Source organism: Mobula hypostoma, chromosome 10, assembly GCF_963921235.1.
Source record: "Mobula hypostoma chromosome 10, sMobHyp1.1, whole genome shotgun sequence".
NCBI lineage: Eukaryota > Metazoa > Chordata > Chondrichthyes > Myliobatiformes > Myliobatidae > Mobula > Mobula hypostoma.
Window position 1 is genome coordinate 37920732 of NC_086106.1, and position 20838 is coordinate 37941569.

The window sequence follows — 20838 nt, forward strand, 5'->3', positions numbered from 1 at the left end:
GTAGCTTTTCCAGCTTCATGCATCTGTACAATTCTTCCTCTGAAAGTTGTCTTGATTGAGGCACAGTGCACAGAAGCTGATTTTTCGAGAAAGAGTAGACTCTGTCAGTAATCTGACTTTATGTGTCCTTTTTATAGGGCTGGGCACCTCTACAACCCACACCTCCAATCTCATCTCATCTCACCTGATTTTAAGGTTCACAAACTTTTTCCAACAAATACATGTAATATCCGATCATTTTTCTCAATAAATAAATGAACAAGTATAACTTTTTGTATTATTTAATTGGGTTCTCCCCTCGCACCTCTCACCTTCTCACTTTGTTCCTCGTCTCCCACTCACTGACCTTCCCCCTCAGCTGGTCTCACCTATTCCTCCCTTATTCCCACCTTCTTATCTTCCCCTTTCTTTTCCAGTCCCAATGAAGGGTCTCGGCCCAAAACGTCGACTGTTTACTCCTCTCCGTTAATGCTGCCTGACCTGATGAGTTCCTTCAGACTGTGCAAGAAGTCTTGGGCCCATATCGATCACTAGGATGCCAAGGACTTTTGCACAGTACCGCGTGGTGCAAGTGGAGTGCAGAGCTAGTTTATAAATCTGGTGGAAGGAAAGGATGTTGGGAATGGCGAGGGTGGAGCACCACCGGAGGGGTGTGGAACAGAGAAAGAAATGGCACGGCGTGGGGGCTGGCGCAGGCGCAGACACTGGCAAGGTCATTTGATCCCAAACAATTGGTTTATTGATCATTACAGAATGTCCCTCCCCTCTCCTCTCCCCTTTTTCCAACCATGATTCTCTTCACCCTGCCTCCTTCCCACTCTCAGTCCAGAATAGAGACTCCAATCAGAATCAGGTTTATCAGCACTCACATGATGATAACATAGAAATAGAACAGAGAACATAGAAACATGGAAATCTAAAGCACATTACAGATCATTCTGCGCACAATGTTGTGCCAACCATGTAATCTTGTCTGGAAACTGCCTAGAATTTCCCTACATCATATCCCTCTATTTCTCTAAGCTCCATGTACCCATCTAAGAGTCTCTTAAAAGTCTCTATTGTATCTGCCTCGGCCAGCATTGTTGACAGTCGATTCCACGCACCCACCACTCCCTGTGTGAAAAACTTTCCTCTGACACCCCCCTTGTACTTACTTCCAAGCACCTGAAAATATGCCATAAATTTGGTTTTTTGTGGCAGCAGTACAACGCAATACCTAAAATTACTACAGTACTGTGTAAAAGTCTTAAGGAACCTAGTTATATATGTGCCAGAGACTTGTGCACAGTACTGTACATTACTGAAGGAATGTCACACTGTGAGAGACATCGAATCAAGCAGCAAGGAAACAGGTCCTTTGGCCCTTTGAGTACTAAACAGCTACTTTTACAACAATCCCATTTTATTCTCCCTGCACTCAATCCCTCACCTGCACACTAAGGTCAATTTCAGTGTGGCATTTATTGGTCTGCTAGATATTAGGAATGGAGGAATAGTGATCTTGTGAAGGCAGAAGGGATTAGCTTAATTTGGCATTGTGTTCAGCGCCGACATCAAAGTTCAAAGTAAGATATACTCCTTTGTATGTCTCTACCTTGTGATTCATTTTTCTTCTAGGCATTTACAGGAAAATAAAGGAATACAATAGAATTTATGGAAAACTATGCATAACAAAAACTGAGAAAAATCACTGCAAATGAAAACAAATTTTGCAAGTAATTAAAAAAGTAATACTGAGAACACGAGTGGCAGAGTTCTTGGAAGTGTGAAATCAGTTCAGTGTTCAGGCGAGTGAAGTTAAGTTCTCCATGCTGGATCAGGAAATGGGCCTTTTCGTGTGTTGTACATGGGGTAAGGAATAGCGGAGGAACTGATGGCAGATAAAACATGGTCAGCTCCTAGGGAGAGGGTGGGACTGAACAGATTACTCTGCTCTGGTCCTGGAGCTAAGTGGCCTCCTGCATCATTACAAGGCATTAAATTGAAGATATTTCCCCTCTCTAAGATCCTCAAGATGGTGTCTGCCTGGGCCCAATATTTATCTTTCAACTAGTGTCGCTTAGAAGGTCATTTCACTTTGGTAATGTACGTACTTCACTGTTTTCTGATTAATAGCACTGTGGGAGCCTTGGGGAGGATGCAGAGGAGATTACGAGGATAGGAGATTACGAGGATGATGCCTGGATTAGAGAGCAAATTTTATGGATTATGTGAGCCAGGTCTTTTCTCTTTAGAGCAAAGGCGGATGAGAGTTGCACAAGATGATATGAGAGTAGGTAGACTGGACAACCAGAGTTTCTTTTCCCCAGGGTTAATACCAGAGGGCGCAACTTTAAGGTGTTTAGGAGGAAGTATAGTGGGTGTGTCAGAGGTAGGTTTTTTACACAGAGATGGTGGAAACAAGGAATGTCCTGCCAGCGGTATGGGCAGAGGCAGATACATTATAGACATACAAGAGACTAGGCACAGGGATGAAAGAAAAATGGAGGGTTATATGTGAGGGAGGGGTTCAATTGATCTTGGAGTAGTTTAGAGAGCTGGAATAACTTTGTGGGCCGAAGGGCCTGTACTGTACTGTTCTATGTTCTAAAGTATTTTAAGTGTTTGAAAACTTGCGTGTTTAGGATATGTGATCCTTTGCTTCTGGCCCTCTCCACCCACCTCTAACTTTCATTAAACAACAACTAAAGCAATTGTCAAAGAAATTGGATCAAAGCATTCCCCGCCATCTCTTCCTTGACCAGGTTTTGGGGTTGGCCATGGGAGGCTCCTTTCTGGAAGGAGGTGGCGGTGGTTGGGGAAGGGGGTGAATTTGGACAGTTGCCCGGCCAGTTGGAGCTGGCGGTAGGCAAAGGGCGGTCGTAGCGTCACCAGAGACCCTAATCGGGCAGGCTGACCTTATTCGGCAGAGGCGAAAGTGAGAGGGTCGCGGTATAAAAGGAACTAACGCGGCGCTGATTGTCCCGGGTCACCCGCATCAGAGGTAGTTCCAACAGCGAGCCAGGACCAGCTACCGAGACAGTTAACGTTCCGACAGGTAAGCAGCCGGAGAGGTCACTTTGTAGACCTTACGCACAAATATCTGTTATATCTTAACTGCAAAATACAACCCCCATCTGCATTCACCTCTTTTACCATCAAACATCAACATTATGCTCACTTTCGTCGCTGCAACTCAATCCGCATGTTGGTGGGACCAGGGGAAAATTGCGCACAGTTATCCAATAAAAAAGACCCACATTTTACGGGGAACTTAGAGATATAATAGTTCTACGAGGGAGATTTTATCTTTTCTTCGACTAGTATTTTCTTTAAACAATTTTTTCTGCTAGTTTTTAATTTGAAACAGGATTTAACTTTTGCGTTAATGACTGTTTTGTTGATGCCGTGCTTCTTTTAAAAAAAAATTATCAAACTCGTATCTTATTCGTGCAGTTTGCTTATAGGACTTTTTGTGTGATAGTCTACGCATTATTTGCGGTTGGTTTCTAAACGGGCCAGGAATAAAACTTTGGAGAAGTATTTCTGGAGAAGCCCCCCTGTTCTTGTGGACTCTATTTTTGCACTGGTTGCTTCTGGCGGCGAACTCTAGCGCGTCCCTCTCTCGCTCGCTCTCTCTCTCTCTCTCGTGAAATGTCTCAATTTGGACTAGGGTTTGCGAGACTTTGCAAAATCCTTCGCAAAGTCAGAGGAGAAGGTAGGATGCGAAAATAGCAAGTGAAAATTAAATAACAGCAGCACTTGCAGATTGTTTTAAGCGGCGCCAGGAGCGCGGCTGCCAGACCAGGTTGTAATTGCAAAGTCACTGCGCCGCGCTCCAGAAAGAGATGTAGCTACCACGGGCGCATTTGCAAAACTGTAAAATTTTGGGCTGGGTGAGATTTGTAGTGGCGTCGGAAGAGTCTAGAATATTTACCAGGGAAATCTCAAGAAAAGCGGGAGCTAATAACCACAGTACTGTAAATATCCGCTACGGGGCAAATACGTAACGCATTATTGCACCAGCGATCGGGCTTCCGATACCTATCGCTGTCTGTAATGATTTCTTTTTACCCGTGGCCACATGTGTTTCCTCCAGGTGCTCCGGTTTCCTCCCACATGCCAAAAACGTACAGGTTAGGGTTAGTAAATTGTGAGATTGCTATGTTGGAGCCGGAAGCGTGGCGCCCCCGGCAGATCCTTGGACTGCATTGGTTGTTAGCGAAAATCGGCACATTTCACTCTATCTTTCGATGTAGATGTGACAAATAATGCCAATCCTTAATCTTTAAATATCACGCCGGAAGAAAGGGTTAATTTCCCTGCTTGGAAGATTATTTGCATTAACCCGAGAGAGCAGAGAAGCTCTCAGTTAAAGTCTCGCTGACATTTTAGACCCCTCAGAGCCGCATGGAAATGTGGATCGGAACAGTTCAGAGGTAAATGTCAGTGTCATACGATGGCAGTGTTCAGCTGGCTTTGGCCAATTTAGGAGCTGGGTTTCAACCTGGCTGCGGCACAGCTGGGGGACAGCCAGACCTCGCTGGACTGCACACCCTGCGATCTTCAACTCTCTCCGCCCCACTCCTCAACCCATGCACAGTAACCCAACGAATGAGGAATACAATCCGGGAACCTGCAAAATTCCCTGATATCAGTGGGGACAAAGAGTAAGAATTAGTTAGGAGGGCGTTAAAATTCGTAATGAAGGGGAAGTGAACGTTCCACCTGGCAGGGGGTTTCGAGCAGGCGAATTAAGGACAAATGAGGCCCAGAAAGAGAAATGGAGTGAAGGAAAGAAAGGGAGGCGGGGGGTATTAATAGCTTTTGCGATAGAAGTTTACATCCAGCCGTGGCTCAATCTCGTATCCTTTCACAGTTAGTCGGAAGGTTTGGGTACACATTCCGCTCTAGAAACCTGCGGGTAGTCTGCGATCACTCAAGTAGAGTATCGTGTCCAAGGGCTTATCGATCAGTGGCCGTAGCGGCCGATACGGGATCCACATATCCTGGTGCAGTGTGGACATGAGTAAGTGGCGGCTGTGGCGAGTGACCGGGTCTTTCGGTTGTTCACTCTCTCCTTTTGCAGCTGCCGCTTGCTCTCTGCGGCATAGCGAGGGCCGTTCTCATGTAGCGCCGCTTCCGCTTGAACAGATCTCCTCCAGGTGTAGGCATTGAGTACAAAACCTTCCTAGTTTCAGATGTGATGTTGAATTTCTTCCGGCCGACAGACCCGAGCACTAAATGCACTGCGGTCAGAAGGGTCGCCCTTCAGATGAGTTGCTAATCCAAGACCCCATCAGCTGGATGTAACTGATCCCCGTGGCGTTAACCGTGAGGTCGCGCCCCGTTTCCCGCGACCAGCAGAGATTCTGAAACGAGCCCCGGTCCCGGTTTGAGGATTCTCACTGTGCACTGATCCCCACAAAGGAGTGGCAGAAGACCAGCCCGCCCTCCTCATGCGGTTTGTCCCACGCCTGTCGGGGAGAGGCCACGATGCCAGTCTGGCATCCTGCTCAGGCTGATCGACGCCTCCACCCGTTAACGTACCCTGCCGTCACTTTATATGCGTACAGCCTTAGTATATAATAGCTACTTGCACGTTGTTTTTCATAGGATTGCTTTTATATTTATTGTGCTTTTTATGCTGCATCAGATCTGGAGTGACAAGTGTTTTGTTACTCTGTGCACTCGTGTACTGAAGAATGACGAAATACAATCTTGAATTGCCTTTCAAGTGCGCTGGGATATCTTGGGATCAGGATGATGTAGGGAGGGACAAATACGGTTTCCTGCAGCCAGAACCACTATATCTGCGACTGGCTCTCTCCCACCCCCAACCCCAACCCCCCATCAGTCGGTAATTGCAGCCCATCCCATCATATATAAGAGAGTGAGGCCATTTATTCCACCATTTTCTGCACCTGCCCACTACCAATAAAAGACCATAAGATATCGGAGCAGAATTATGTCATCTGGCCCATCGAGTCTGCTCCATCATTTCATCAAGGCTGATCCATTTTCCCTCTCGGGCCCAATCTTCTGTCTTCTCCCTGTAACCTTTCATGCCCTGACCAATCAAGAATCTATCAACCTTTGCCTTAAATGTACAAAAAGACTTTGCCCCCACAGCTGCCGGTGGCAACAAATTCCACAGATTCACCACTCTCTGGCCAAAGATATTCCTCCTTGTCTCCATACTAAAAGGATGCCCCTCTATTCTGAGGCTGTGACCTCTGGTCTTGGACTCTCCCACCATAGGAAATATTCTCTCCACATCCACTCCATCAAGGCTTTTCACCATTCGATAGGTTTCAATTAGGTCACCCCTCATTCTTACAGAACAAAGTAGAACATTACCAATATTACTACAGTTCTATAAAATTCTGTATTAGCTCCTAATAGTTATCGATGAAGGAGTTAATCCAGAGTACACTGCCATGTCCTTTTGATTGACTGTAAATGTGCAGATAATGAACTACCTTCATTGCCTTCCTTCTCAAAGTAATGTAAAGTTTTACTGCTTTTTAATTGGGTGTCTGTTGGCTCCAGTGAATAACATAACATGAGCATAAGCACTATTTAATAACTGTCCTCTCCGTGCACAGTGTAGGGTGTAACAGGCACATGACGGACACTACATAGAAACTGTTCCATCCTCCAAATCTTCATTTTCTCTGGTTAACATTCAAGTTGATTGTCAATACCTTCAAAATCTTCATCGGTCCCAACTTGCTGAAGAAATGAATTTGTTTCATTTTAACTTCTGAGCGTTTCTGGCATCTCGAAGCCTGAATGCTTGAAACCACAGTGAGCAAAATAGTTCTGATTTGTCTTACTGCTCATTTCTCTCCAAATATCAGAGACAAAAATCACTGCTTTTTGAACACAAATGCACACAACTGATGTTATTTATCTGCTCTTCGCTCGAGGTACGATGTAGCACCTAATGGCCATACATGTGCACGCGACTGATGCTAATCTGAAACTGTTCGGCAACAGTCTCCAGTCCCAAATAAGTGACGTAATGTCCCAAATAAATGAAGGAAATTCCATCCATTTCTCCATTAGTTTTTGTTCTTTAAGAGTTGTCCCAAATAAACAGCTTTCCTGATTAACCAATGGCCCTTTTAACTGAATCCACTACATTTAAAATGGAAGTTGATGGGTTCTGGATTTGTAAGGGTGTCAAGTATTACGGGAGAAGGCAAAGTACAAACTTCAAACTAAATTTATTATCAAAATGCATATGTCACCATATACAATCTTCAAAATCCTTTTCTTCGGGCATCCACAGTAAACACAAAAAACACAATAGAATCAATGAAAGACTGCACTCAGCAGGATGGACAAACAGCCAACAGGCAAAATTAAAACAATAAATTGCAAATACAAAAAGAAAAGGAAGAAAAATATAATAATGATAAATAAATATTGAGACCATGAGATGAAGAGGGCTTGAAGGTGAGTCCGTAGGTAATGGGAACAATTCAGAGATGCGACGAGTGAAGTTATCCCCTCTGGTTCAGGAGAATGGGATTGAGAGGGAAAATAAATCATCCAAGAGGAATGGCAGTGCAGACTCGATGGGCTGAATGGCCTAATTCTGCTCTTATGTCTTATGGGATGGTGATGAGTGATCCCTGTTGACTCCAGAATGCTAACTACAGGACTGATTCTTTTGTTTGCCACTCTGTCAGCTTGTCGATCTGCCACCATGCCTTTCGGAAACACTCACAATAAATGGAAGCTGAACTATTCAGCAGAGCAGGAATTCCCTGACCTCAAACATCACAACAACCACATGGCCAAGGCTTTGACCCTGGACATCTACAAGCAACTGCGGGACAAGGAGACCCCCAGCGGCTTCACCCTCGATGACATCATCCAGACTGGTGTGGACAACCCAGGTGAGAGAAGGCGTGGTGGGTAAGCGAGTCAACACCTCCCAGCACATTACATGCATCTACCCTGATCCCCCATCAGGACTCATGCTGTCTTGCTAGTGGTGGGGAGTCATTGCCTTGGCTATGGTCCAGCTACAGGTCGATGGGACTCAGCAGGATAACAGTTTGACACAGATTAGATGGGCTGAAGGGCCTGTTTCTGTGCTGTAGTGCTCTATGACTCCAATCTTAAGGTAAACTGAGCGATTTCACAGAATCAGATATATTATCACCAACATATGTCGTGATGTTTGTTGTTTTGCTACAGCACTGCAGTGCAATACATAAAATCATGAAAAGTTACAAAAGGTATATAAATACCCAGGGCAACAGTGCAATAATGAACAGTGCATGTAGTCATCAGTACATGGACCGTTGAGAAATCTGATGTCAAAGGGGTAGAAGCTGTTCCTAAAACATTGAGCGTGTGTCTTCATGCTCCTGTACATCCGCCCTGATGGTAGTAATGGGAAGAGGGCCTGTTCTGGATGGTGACGATCCTTAATGATGATGCCATCTCCTTGAGGCACCAAGGCTTGAAGATGTCCTCAATGGAGGGGATGCTTGTGCCAGTCATGGAGCTGGCTGAATCTATAACCCCATACAGCCTCACTGGATCTTGTGTGCACTAGAGCCCCCAGAACTGATGGTGATGCAGCCAGTCAGAATGCTCTCCATGGCACATCTGTAGAAATTTGCTAGAGTCTTTAGTGACGCACCAAATCTCCTCAAACTCCAACTGAAGTACAGCCGCTGTTGTGCCTTTCTCAGTGTTTCATCCATCAATCTGTGATGAGCTGATGAGCTGAACTGGTGACATGTCTTTCCCATTCCTGACATCAGTTGTCCCAAGTGACCATTCTGCAGGTTTCTTGGCTTCTGGCAACAGTTGCCAATGTCACAGAAATGACCATGCAGCCAATCACATTGAAGAACCTCATGGAAGATAAACCAAGGCATAAAAAGCACAGTTTTTTCCAGAATGGTGAGTAGGAATTCCAGATTCAATTGAGGGTGCCCGTCCATCGACTGAAGTCACAGTCCTTAAGGAACAGTTATAGCCATAGATGGGAAAGAGATCAGAATTGGAGATGATGAAGGGAAAAAATGACAGAGAGATGCATGTGATTAGGAAGAAAGGCTAGAATTTTAGAGTTATTCTGTTGCAGTGGTCAGGAGCCCAATGGTACTGAGTGGGGCAGTAGCATAGATAAAGTAAATGGACATCTTTCCCGTTGGACATGTATCAAAAGCAAAGAGTATAGATTTCAGGGGAGAGGAAGGAATATTAAAGGTAAGTTTTTTTTTACACAGAGAGTGTTTGATACCTGGAACGTACTGCCAGAGAAGCTGGCGGAATCAGATGTTTATGAGGTGTTTAGACAGACCAGCTTCAGAAGAATATGGTCCTAGTGTGGACAAACGGGATGAACTTGGATGGGCTGAAATGGATGTGATGGGGAGAAAGATTGAGTGTGTGTTGGTTGTTAATGCAAATGAGGCATTTTGCTGTATGCCTGATAAATAAATGAATCTGAATGCAACTCTGTACAGGAGCGAACAGGAGTCTATGGGGATCAGTCACTGAGCTTGGATGGGTATTATGGTGCACTGTTCTGATCAATATTCATCCGTACACTCTGCTACATCTTGTCTCCGTCTTCCAGGTCACCCCTTCATCATGACCGTGGGCTGCGTCGCCGGTGATGAGGAGTCCTACGAGGTCTTCAAAGCACTGTTTGATCCCGTCATTCAGGACCGCCACGGTGGCTACAAGCCAACCGACAAGCACAAGACCGACCTGAACAATGAGAACCTGAAGGTTTGTAGATTGACATTGGGATGTACTCCCTGTGACCCTTTGGGGGAGAAAATGAAGGCCCTAGACCTAGAATGAAACAGATCTGTCACTAGCAGTATGGTGTATAGTCGGGGGATTGAGGTCAAGAGCAGCAAGGTAATGCTCTATAAAACTACGGTTAGGCTCTAGATTTAACAGGCAAACAACTTCTTCCTTAATGTTGACAAGATAAAGGAGATATTTATTGACTTCAGAGCACATACCATTCACGCCCCTTCTCTACATTGGTGGCACAACAGTGAAAGCTTTACATCTTCTGGGGGTGCACATCTCTTATGGTCCCAGAACACATCCTACAGAGTCAGAAAAGCTCACCGATGCCTTTACTTTCTGAGGAGGCTGACGAGAGTTGGTTTATGTATATCGATAAACAAGACCTTCTACAGATGCAAAATGGAGAGCATCCTTGCATGCTGCATCACTGTGTGGTACAGAAACTGCACTGTGGCATAGAGTAGAGCTCCACAGTACAGTCATAGAAAAGTACATCTCAGAAACAGGCCCTTCAGCCCATCTAGTCTGTGACAAACCATTTAAACTGCCTACTCCCATTGACCTGCACCAAGACCATAGCCCTCCATCCATGTACCAATCCAAACTTCTCTTAAAAGTTGACATTGAGCTTCCATGCACCACTTGCACTGGCAGCTCGTTACACTCTCTCATGACCCTATGAGTAGTATTCCCCTTAAACTTTTCACCTTTCACCCTTAACCCATGACTCCAAGTTGTAGTCCCACCTAACCTCAGTGGAAAAAGCCTGCCTGCATTTACCCTATCTATACCCCTGATAATTTTGTATACCTCTATCAAATCTCCTCTCAATCTTTTATGTTCTAAGGAATAAAGTCTATTATTCAATCTTTTCTTATAACTCAGGTCCTCCAGACCTGGCAACATCCTTGTAAATTTTCTTTCTTCTTTTTCACTTTTATTTACATCCTTCCTGTAGGTAGGTGACCAAAACTGCACATAATACTCCAAATTAGGCCTCACAAATGTCTCGTACATCAACATAACATCCCATCTGCTGTACTCAATACTTTGATTTATGAAGGTCAATGTGCCAAAAGCTTTCTTTACAACCCTATCTACCTGTGATGCCATTTGCAATGAATTATGGATGTGTATTCACAATCCCTTTGTTCTACCACACTCCTCAGTGCCCTACTATTCATTGTCTAAGACCTACCTTGGTTGGCCCTACTGAAGTGCAACACCTTGAACTGACCGCTGTGACTTTCTTCTGCTAGTTCACTCCCTCCCCACCCCCAGCAGTGTCCAAAGTGGTATACCTGTTGCTGAGGGGGATGGCATGGGTACTCTGTACTGGCTACTTAATCCCTTCCACCTTCCTGACTGTCACCCAGCTTCCTGTACCTTGGGTGTGCCTCACCTTGGGTGCAACTACCTCTCTATATGTCCCATCTATCTCAGCCCCCTGGATGATCTGGAGTTTATCCAGTTCCAGCTCCAACACAGAGTGTTAGAAGCTGCAGCTGGATGCACTTCTCGCAGATGTAGTCACCAGGGACACTGGAGGTCTCTCTGCCTTTCCACATCCCGCAAAAGGAACATTCCACTATCCTGCCTGGCATCTCTACTGTCCTAACTGAGCGAATATAAAGAAGGAAAAACAATAAATAAACTGGGGGGGGGGAGAGAAATCTACTTACAGCTTTTTTCCTTCTCTCACTCAAGCCTCTCCTCACTGAAGCCTCGAAGAGCTAAAGTCTCAAAATCCTGACTCCATCACCGTCCACTCTAAGAAAGGCCAGTCCAACAATGGCCGCTCCACTTGCCCCCATCTTATTTTATTTTGTCCTTGCCGATAAATCCCGGTCACTGGTTGGCTGCGGCTCAAAATACCAAACTGTGGTAAATCAATGCCTTATGCATAATTTGGCAAACTGAGTGATCTACATCTTCTCACGCTTCGGATCGCTGATTGGTCACTGCTCAAAACAAAATAACCAGTCATAACAGTTACTTGTACATTGTGTTTATAGGGTTGCTTTTAGGATTGTGTTTTCTTGTTTTTTTTTTATTGGGTTCTTTTATGCTTAGTGTGTTTTTTTAATGCTGCATCTGCTCCAGAGTAACAAGCATTTTGTTCTCCTTTACACTGATGACAATAAACAATCTTGAATCTTGAATACTGCCTGGATTAGACAGCGTGTTTTATGAGGATAGATTAAATGAGCTAGAGCTTCTGTCTTTGAAGTGAAGGAGGATGAGAGGAGACGATGGAGGTGTAGAAGATGATAAGAAGTAGAGATCAGGTGGACCAGTGCAAGCATCATCCTGGTACATCTCCTCTGCCCCCTCTCTGAAGCTTCCACATCTTTCTTATAATGAGATAACCAGAACTGAACACAATATTCCAAGTGTGATCTAAGAGCAAAAAGGTTGAAGTGATTGTTGTGGGAAATAATTTATGTACACTCGGTGGCCACCTGTACACCTGTTTGTTAATGCAAGTATCTAATCAACCAATCACGTGGCAGCAACCCAATGCATAAAAACATGCAGGCATGGTCAAGAGGTTCAGTTGTTGTTCAGACCATACATTAGAATGGGGAAGGAATGTGATCTAACTGACTTTGACTGTGGAATGATCATTAGTACCAGGTCGATTGGTTGGAGTATCTCAGAAACAGCTGATCTCCTGGAATTTTCAGGCACAGCGTTCTCTAGAGTTTACAGAGAATGGTGTGAAATACAAAAAAACATCCAATGAGCTTCAGTCCTGTGGGCAAAAATGCATTGTTAGTGAGAGGGGGCAGAGGAGAATGGCCAGAGTGGTTCAAACTGATGGGAACTCAAATAACCATGTGTTACAACAGTGGTGTGCAGAAGAGCATCTCTGAATGCACAGCATGTCAAACCTAGAAGGTTATGGGCTACAACAGCAGAAGGCCACATACATGCACTCAGTGGTCACTTGATTACATGCAGGAGGTAACTAATAAAGTTGCCAGTTACAAGTAGAATTTTTGATTTGTGTTGTCTGAACCTTTGTTCCTCTGATGTTGCTGCAGGCATGTTTGCCTCTGTATCTGTACAGACCACAATCAGAAAACTGGTTTATTTTCATGGACATATGTCATGAAAATTGTTGTTTTGTGACAGTACAATGGAGTATATAAAAATACTGCAATTCACAGTAAGAAATATACTTTAAAAATAAATAAATTTTGCAACTATGGACTGTTCGGAAATCTGATGGGTGGAGTTGGGGGAGGGGTTGGTTGTGTTGAGGAAATGTTCCTAAAACGTTGAGCATCACCACACTATAAGAACCAGAGAGGAGTACGGTAGTATAGCGGTTAGTGTAACGGTATTCAGTTCCCGCTGCAGTTTGTACGTTCTTCCCGGGACTGCATCAATTTCCTCTGGGTGTTCCGGTTTCCTTCCATATTCCAAAGGGTTAGAAGGTTAGTTGGTCTCAAGGGTGTAATTGGACGGTGCGGGCTCTTTGCGTTAGAAGACCCTGTTACTGTGCTGCATCTCCAAATCAGATAAAAGGATGTGACGATGCTAGAGAGAGCGCAGCAAAGATTTCACAACGATGTTGCCGGCACTGGAGGCTACAGGTTTATGAGGAGAGACTGGAGAGATTAGATAATAGATAGACAAACAAGGCAGCATCATGCAGGAGTTTCTCCAGCATCTTGTCTGGATTTCCATCATCTATAGCGTCTTGTGTTTAAAACGATTAGGTAGTGTGCACGGACAGTTCAGGAATCTGACGGCGGAGGGGCTGAAGCAGTTCCTGAAATGTTGACACTGAATCTGAGTTGCCTGTTGTGTTCTCCTGTAGGGCGGGGATGACCTTGACCCCAACTACGTCCTGAGTAGCCGTGTCCGCACCGGCCGCAGTATCAAGGGCATTGCCCTGCCACCTCACTGCAGTCGCGGGGAGAGACGCCTTGTTGAGAAGCTTTGCTTAGAAGGTGAGGTCAACAGCCAGGGGTGGGGGAGCTGGGGAGGAGCAAGCACGGGCCAGTTTGTTCAACATACTTCGAAATACAGCCTAAACTCATGTTGGGTCCAAATTGGTTTCAACTGGGCACTCATTTAAATTCCCATTTGGGATAGGACAGTACAGGCCCTTTGGTCTGCAGTGTTGTGTTGACCTACTCCAACCTATCTAACCTTCCCTCCTACACAGTCCATAGCCCTCCATGTACCAATCTAAGAGTCTCATAAATGTCTCTGATGTTCCTATCTCCACCACCATGCCTGACAGCACGTTCTAGGCAGCCACCACTCTCTGTGTAAAGTACCTACAGTAACCTTTGATATTGCCTCTAAACTCTCCTCCACGCACTCTCTGGCCACTGCCACTCTGTGAAAAAGATCTTTTACATCTTTATCAAGTTAACTCTCACCTTCCTTCGGTCCAGAGAAAAGCCCCAGCTTGCTCAGCTTTTCCCGTAAAGCATACTGTCCAATCCAGACAGCGTCCTGCGTGTGGTTTGCCATCTCCATCTGCCACCTGAGAAGGTGCAGGTGAGCTGCCGCCTTGAACTGTGTCACTTCTTCTAGTGAAGGTTCTGGTGGAGATGGAGCTCCACGGAACAGACCCAATGGAAGTATTTTGCAAAGACAGGATGGGGTGCGACTTGGCGGAACCAATAAGTGGTGGTGTTCCCCTGCACCTATAAGATCATAAGACATAGGAGCAGAATTATGCCATTCAGCCCATCAAGTCTGCTGCACCATTTCATCATGGCTGATTTATTATCCTGCTCAACTCTATTCTCCTACCTTCTCCCTGTAACCCTTGACACCCTTACTAAGATGAACCTATCATTCTGCTTTTTAACTATACCCAGTGATTTGGCCTCCACAATGAATTCCAAAGATTCTGTATCCTCTGGCTAAAGAAGTTCCTCATTTTAAGGGGATATCCTTCCATTCTGAGGCTGTGCCCTCTGGTCCTAGTTTCCCCTGTGCCCCCACTATTGGAAATAGTGGTTTTTGTCTTCCTTGGTGGCCACTTGGGAGTAGCCTGGTCAAGGAACTGGATTGTGCTGTGTAGCAGTCACACACCACGGCCGATGTACACTGGTGGTGGAGGGAGGGTGGGAGTGGTGGTTGGGAGGCTGGTATGATGTGCTGCTTTGTTCTACCTGTTGGCAGCCTCAGGTATCACTGGGGCTGCTCTCACTTGGGCAGAGCTTTACATCATGCTCTTGCCTTGTGCCTGGTAGATGATCCAAAAGCTTTGGAGGTCATGAGGAGAGTCACTGACCACAGGACTCCCAGCATCAGACCTGATCTTCCATGTGGATCAACACACAAGGGTACTGGAGGGACTCAGTGGCTCAGGCAGGGAAAGCTGAGATATGGACATGGAGAGGATGTTCCCTAGAGTGGGGGAGTCTTGGACCAGAGGGCACAGCCTCAGAATACAAGGACATCCCTTTAGATCAGATACGAGGAGGAATTTCTCTAGTCAGAGGGTGGTGAATCTGTGGAATTCATTCCTACAGGTGATTATGGAGGCCAAGTCATTGGGTATATTTAAAATTGAGGTTGATAGGTTCTTGATTAGTAAGGGAGTCAAAGGTTGAGAGGAGAAGGCAAGAAAGAGGGGGACAACCAATCAGTCAAGATGAAATGGAGGAGCAGACTTGATGGACCAAATGGCCTGATTCTGCCTCTATATCTTATGGGTTGAGGGAAGGAGGTGGACAGTAGACATTTTTGGTCGAGAACTTCCAGCTGGACTGGAGGATCGAGGGGAGACAGCCAGTGTAAAGAGGTGGAGGGAAGGGGTTGGTGTGTAGCGGTTAGTGCATCCCTATTACAGTGCCAGTGACCTGGGTTCAATTCCCGGTGCTGTCTGTGAGGAGTTTGTAGGGTTCTCCCCGTGACTGCGTGGGTTTCCTCCGGGTGCTGCGGTTTCCTCCCACATTCCAAAGACGTTGGTCACATGGGTGTATTTGGGCATTGCGGGCTGGAATGGTCTGTTATATCTCAAAATAAACAAACAAACAACTAAATGAATAGCTGAGAGGTGATGGGTGGAGGGGAAGGGGGAGGAGACAGTGGGAATAGTGACAGAGAGGTGGAGGCGACTGTGCTCTGCATGTCAAGGTGAGGGGTGACGGATGTGATAGGCAGATGGTGGAGGGAAGAGTGAGACCATCTCCAGAACTGAGTGGATGTCTGGTTTGATCTGATCCCCAACTGTCCTCGACAGGTCTCGCCACCCTGACTGGTGAGTTCAAGGGCAAATACTACCCTCTCGCCACCATGAGTGACGCGGAGCAGCAGCAGCTGATCGATGACCACTTCCTCTTTGACAAGCCCGTCTCTCCCCTGCTCCTTGCCTCTGGCATGGCTCGTGACTGGCCTGATGCTAGGGGCATCTGGTAAGTCATTGGGGGATATCCCTCTTGCCACGGAAGCGTATCCAACTGGACAGAGCCCAGAAGTAAACCATTCGGTCCCTCTCCCCTCTGCTGGGCTAACACATACACTTGTCAAATCTCTGTATCATGGTTGTTTCCAGTGATTTTTATGTCTTATGTACAGCATTAAGAGGTCATTCAGCCCAGAGATTCCATGCTCCTTCCCGTTCTTCCATGGTCCACTGCCCTCTCCAAGAGATGACTCCATCTTCTGCCCTTCACCTCTTCAGCCCATCAGCACCTTCTACATGCTTCCCGTGGTCTACATTACAATCAACCCATCTGAGTGTGACTCTCAAAGTTCAGTTACCCAGCTGAATGACCCATCAGCACCCAGCTCCCCCCTCACCTGCTCTCACCTACCATCTGCCGGTTTGTACTTACTCTGGTTTCTGCCCCCTTCAAGGGTCTTAGCCCAAACAGAGGGTCTGTGTGTGTGTGTGTGTGTGTGTGTGTACGTCTGTGTGCCTGTGTGTGTGTGTGTGTGTGTGTGTGTGTGTGTGTACGTCTGTGTGCCTGTGTGTGTGTGTGTGTGTGTGTACGTCTGTGTGCCTGTGTGTGTGTGTGTGTGTGTGTGTACGTCTGTGTGCCTGTGTGCCTGTGTGTGTGTGTGTGTGTGTGTGTGCCTATGTGTGTGTGTGTGCCTGTGTGTGTGTGTGTGTGTGTGTGTACGTCTGTGTGCCTGTGTGTGTGTGTGTGTACGTCTGTGTGCCTGTGTGTGTGTGTGTGTGTGTGTGTACGTCTGTGTGCCTGTGTGTGTGTGTGTGTGTGTGTGTGTACGTCTGTGTGCCTGTGTGTGTGTGTGTGTGTGTGTGTGTGTGTACGTCTGTGTGCCTGTGTGTGTGTGTGTGTGTGTGTACGTCTGTGTGCCTGTGTGTGTGTGTGTGTGTGCCTGTGTGTGTGTGTGCCTATGCCTGTCCTCCAGCCCACTGACTGACCACGTCATTGACCGATGCTAATGCCCGTGTCATTGATCGCTGCTCCAGTGCTGACGTATCGATGGTAGTTTTACACCTTCCTGCTCCCCTCGAAACAGGCATAATAATGACAAGACGTTCTTGGTCTGGGTGAATGAGGAGGACCACCTCCGCGTCATCTCCATGCAGAAGGGCGGCAACATGAAAGAGGTCTTCAGACGCTTCTGTGTTGGTCTGAAAAAGGTGAGTAGCATCCGAGTGGTATTTGGGTCTATCAGCCTCCTCGTCCATTTCCCAAGGTGATGGCTGATCCAGTTTGGTGACCCCATTCCTGGTATGTAAGCACAGAGTAAGAATGACACTGGAGCAGTCGATTAAACATTGTTACTGGGTCACGTTGGTTACAGTACATGCTGGGCAACTCGCGTAGACAAGGTTCATCTTCTCTCAATGGTCCGCAGAGGGGAGTTCAGGATTACACAACAGGGCAGGTCAAAGTCTGCAGTCTAGGAGTTACAGACAGAGCAGTGAATGTGTTTTGCAGTTGCGCTACCATTTTTTATAAAGAAATTATTTAAAATCTTTGCCGGTCATGGTTGGATTTGACCCAGAACCTTTGAATTGCTGGTCCAGTTAATTGGATATGCTGCTCCATTGCCCATGTTGGTCAAGCACCGGTGCTGCTGGCGACCAGGGCAACTCTAATCACGGTCAGAGGACCCTCACCTACAGTATATCCCTAACCCTTGGACTGGGCCATCCTGGAAATCCCACAGGGGCTGGTTGGCAGATAGCCCTGTCCCATCAGGAAAGGGTTAAGACAGGGAAAAAGGGTGAGAGTGTGGGAGGCTGTGTCTGTGTGTGTGTGTGTGTGTGTGTGTGTGTGTGTGTGTGTGTGTGCAAGAGAGAGAAAGGGAGAGGCATGTTTGTGCACGAGCAAATGGGAGATGGTGTGCCTGCGCGACAGGATGTGTGCGTGTGCGCGCGAGGGAGGGCAGGTGTGCGCGCACAAGCGTTTGTGCGTGCGCCGTCCATTGCTAACACTGAGTTGCGCGGGTGAGCGTACGGGCCAGTGACAAGGTATGCCATTGTGCGGTGTAGAGGGACATGGCCCAAACTTAGAGCAAATGGGACGTGGAAGGTGGCCGGTGGGAAGTGGGAGAGAGGATGGGAAGGGATGGGGACATACAGCGCAATCTCATTCCAATTTCCTCCTCTGCGGCAGATTGAGGAGATCTTCATAAAGGCTGGCCGCGGCTTCATGTGGAACGAGCACCTGGGTTACGTCCTGACCTGCCCCTCCAATCTGGGCACCGGCCTGCGTGGTGGTGTCCACGTGAAGATCCCCCACCTGTGCAAGCATGAGAAATTCGATGAAGTCCTCAAGAGAACGAGGCTGCAGAAACGTGGCACTGGTAAGGGCGCGGAGTGACCCCACTGACCTCCTGTCCCCGCCTCGCAGTCTCAGGCAAAGGGACAGAATTAGGCCATTCAGCCCATCGAGTCTGCTCCGCCATTCCACCGTTGCTGATTTAGTTTCCCTTCTAATCCCATTCTCCTGCCTCCTCCCTGTAACCTTTGACACCCTCATTAAAGAAGGACCCATCAAATTCCACTTTAAATATAGCCAATGGCTTGGCCTCCATAGCCGTCTGTGGCAATGAATTCTACAGATTCACCATTCTCTGGCTACAGAAATTCCTCCTCATCTGCTCCAAAAGGACGTCCTTCTATTCCAAGACTGTGAGGGGGAAAATCTGTGGGAGATCACTACCAACACTACTACTGCACTATAAAACTGTGTACTAGCTCCTAACAGTTATTGACAGATGAATTGATCCAGTGTACGCTGCTGTGTTCTTTTGATCAACTGTAAATGAACAAAATCGGCGCAGGAATGCAGTGCAGATCATGGACTGTCTTCATATAGTGCTATCAACAATTGCATTCTCCAAATTTTCATTTCCATTGTAACATTCAAGATGATTGTTGATACCTTTAAATGCTTCATCATTCCTAACTTGTTGAAGTAGTGAAATCGTTTCATTTTCACTCTTGACCATTTCTGGCATCTCCAAGCCTGAATACTTGAACGTGCAGTGAGCAAAACAGTTCTGAATTGTTACTAATTTCTTTCCAACGATCAGTGACAAAAATCACTGCTTTTTGAACACAAAAACACACAACCAATGCTATTCAAAACCTATTCGCTCTATGTATCGTGTAGTGTCTAATGGCCACGCAACTAGTTAGAAACTTCAGCAACAGCCTCCTGTCCCAATTAAGAAGCACAGTATCCCAAATAAATGAAGGGAATCCCAACTACTTTTGATTCTTTAAGAGTTGATCCACACAGGCAGCTGCCCTGATTAACTGATGGCCCAATGAACTGGAATTGACTGATAATAAATTTACTTTGATTTTCAATGGTGGCATGAATTTTTCCCATTTGTTCACTAGGTGGAGTCGATACTGCAGCTGTGGGCAGCGTCTACGACATCTCCAACGCCGATCGTCTGGGCTTCTCTGAGGTGGAACAGGTCCAGATGGTGGTGGATGGCGTGAAGCTGATGATTGAAATGGAGAAGGTGCTAGAGAAGGGAAAGAGCATCGATAGCTTGATGCCAGCCCAGAAGTAGATCAGTGGTGGCTGGAGAGGTTGCCACACTCAGTCGCCTTGGCATATCACAGGCTGCGAACTTTGAACTTTGGGCTTTCTCACTCCAATCTTTCCTGGCCACAGCTCTCGTGCCTCAGATGAGGATTCCATCTTGCAGGAAGTGTTTCATCATGTTAAGATTTACTAGAAACATTTTAACCTTGATGGCACGTTAATAAAACATGGCCCCAAATCTGTGTTCGCTTGTTTTGTGTTATTGGATGTTTCAACTCCAGAAATAGGGGTAAAGGGTCATAGAGTCAAAGAGCACTACAGTAGAGAAACAAGCCCTTTGATCCATCTCATCATGTTAAACTGTTATTCTGCCTAGTATAATCAATTCTATCCGGGTCAAAGCAAATGAATCACAGTTGTTCCAACGAGATGAGTCGTTGGTGAGGCTGTACTCGGAGTACAGTGTACAGTTTTGGTCAGCCTGTTATATGAAAGATCTGGGACAACTGGAAGGAGAGCAAGGAAGATTTACAAGGACGTGGCCAGGACTTGAGTGCCTGGCCACATCCTTGTGGAGATGTTGGCCAGGCCAGGTGTTATTCCTTGGAACATAGGAAAATGAGGATCAATCTTATAGAAACGTTTTAAATTATGAAAGGCATAAAATTATGTAAGGTGGATGGTAACAGGAGTCCATAACTAGGGGGCATAGATTTAGGGCATGGGGAGAAGGATTTAAAAGGGACCTGAGGGGAAACTTCATCATGCAGAGGGTGTTGAAGATATGGAATGCGGTGCTGGAGGAAGTGGCTGAGGCAGGCACAATCTTGTCATTTAAGAAGCACATGGAGGGATGGGGCTTAGAGGAGTAAGGGCTAAACACAGGGAATTGGAACTAGCTGGGTGGCATGGAGTGGTCGAGCTGAAGGGCTTGTAACCATATAAGCATATCGTTCTATGACTCTAATATTTTAGTACACGCCCTCCTCTCACCCTTGGCTGGTTTTCAGTCACAAACATACCAATATTTATTGGCCTTGGTGGGCCATTCTGGAGTAAGTCCTATTACCCTCGGACTGGAGTCACATTCATG

At 46.3% G+C, this 20838-nt stretch overlaps 1 protein-coding gene across 1 annotated transcript; it reads left to right on the forward strand.

Annotated features, from left to right (window-relative positions):
• Positions 1-2883: 2883 nt before the first annotated feature.
• Positions 2884-19983, forward strand: LOC134352847 (creatine kinase M-type). The gene is made up of 8 exons (XM_063060348.1): positions 2884-3040; positions 7683-7892; positions 9596-9750; positions 13613-13745; positions 16004-16175; positions 17251-17374; positions 18357-18546; positions 19592-19983. Exons 2-8 carry the CDS (start codon positions 7700-7702, stop codon positions 19768-19770), a joined length of 1146 nt encoding a protein of 381 aa, XP_062916418.1. The 5' UTR covers positions 2884-3040; positions 7683-7699; the 3' UTR covers positions 19771-19983.
• The last annotated feature ends 855 nt before the right edge of the window (positions 19984-20838 follow it).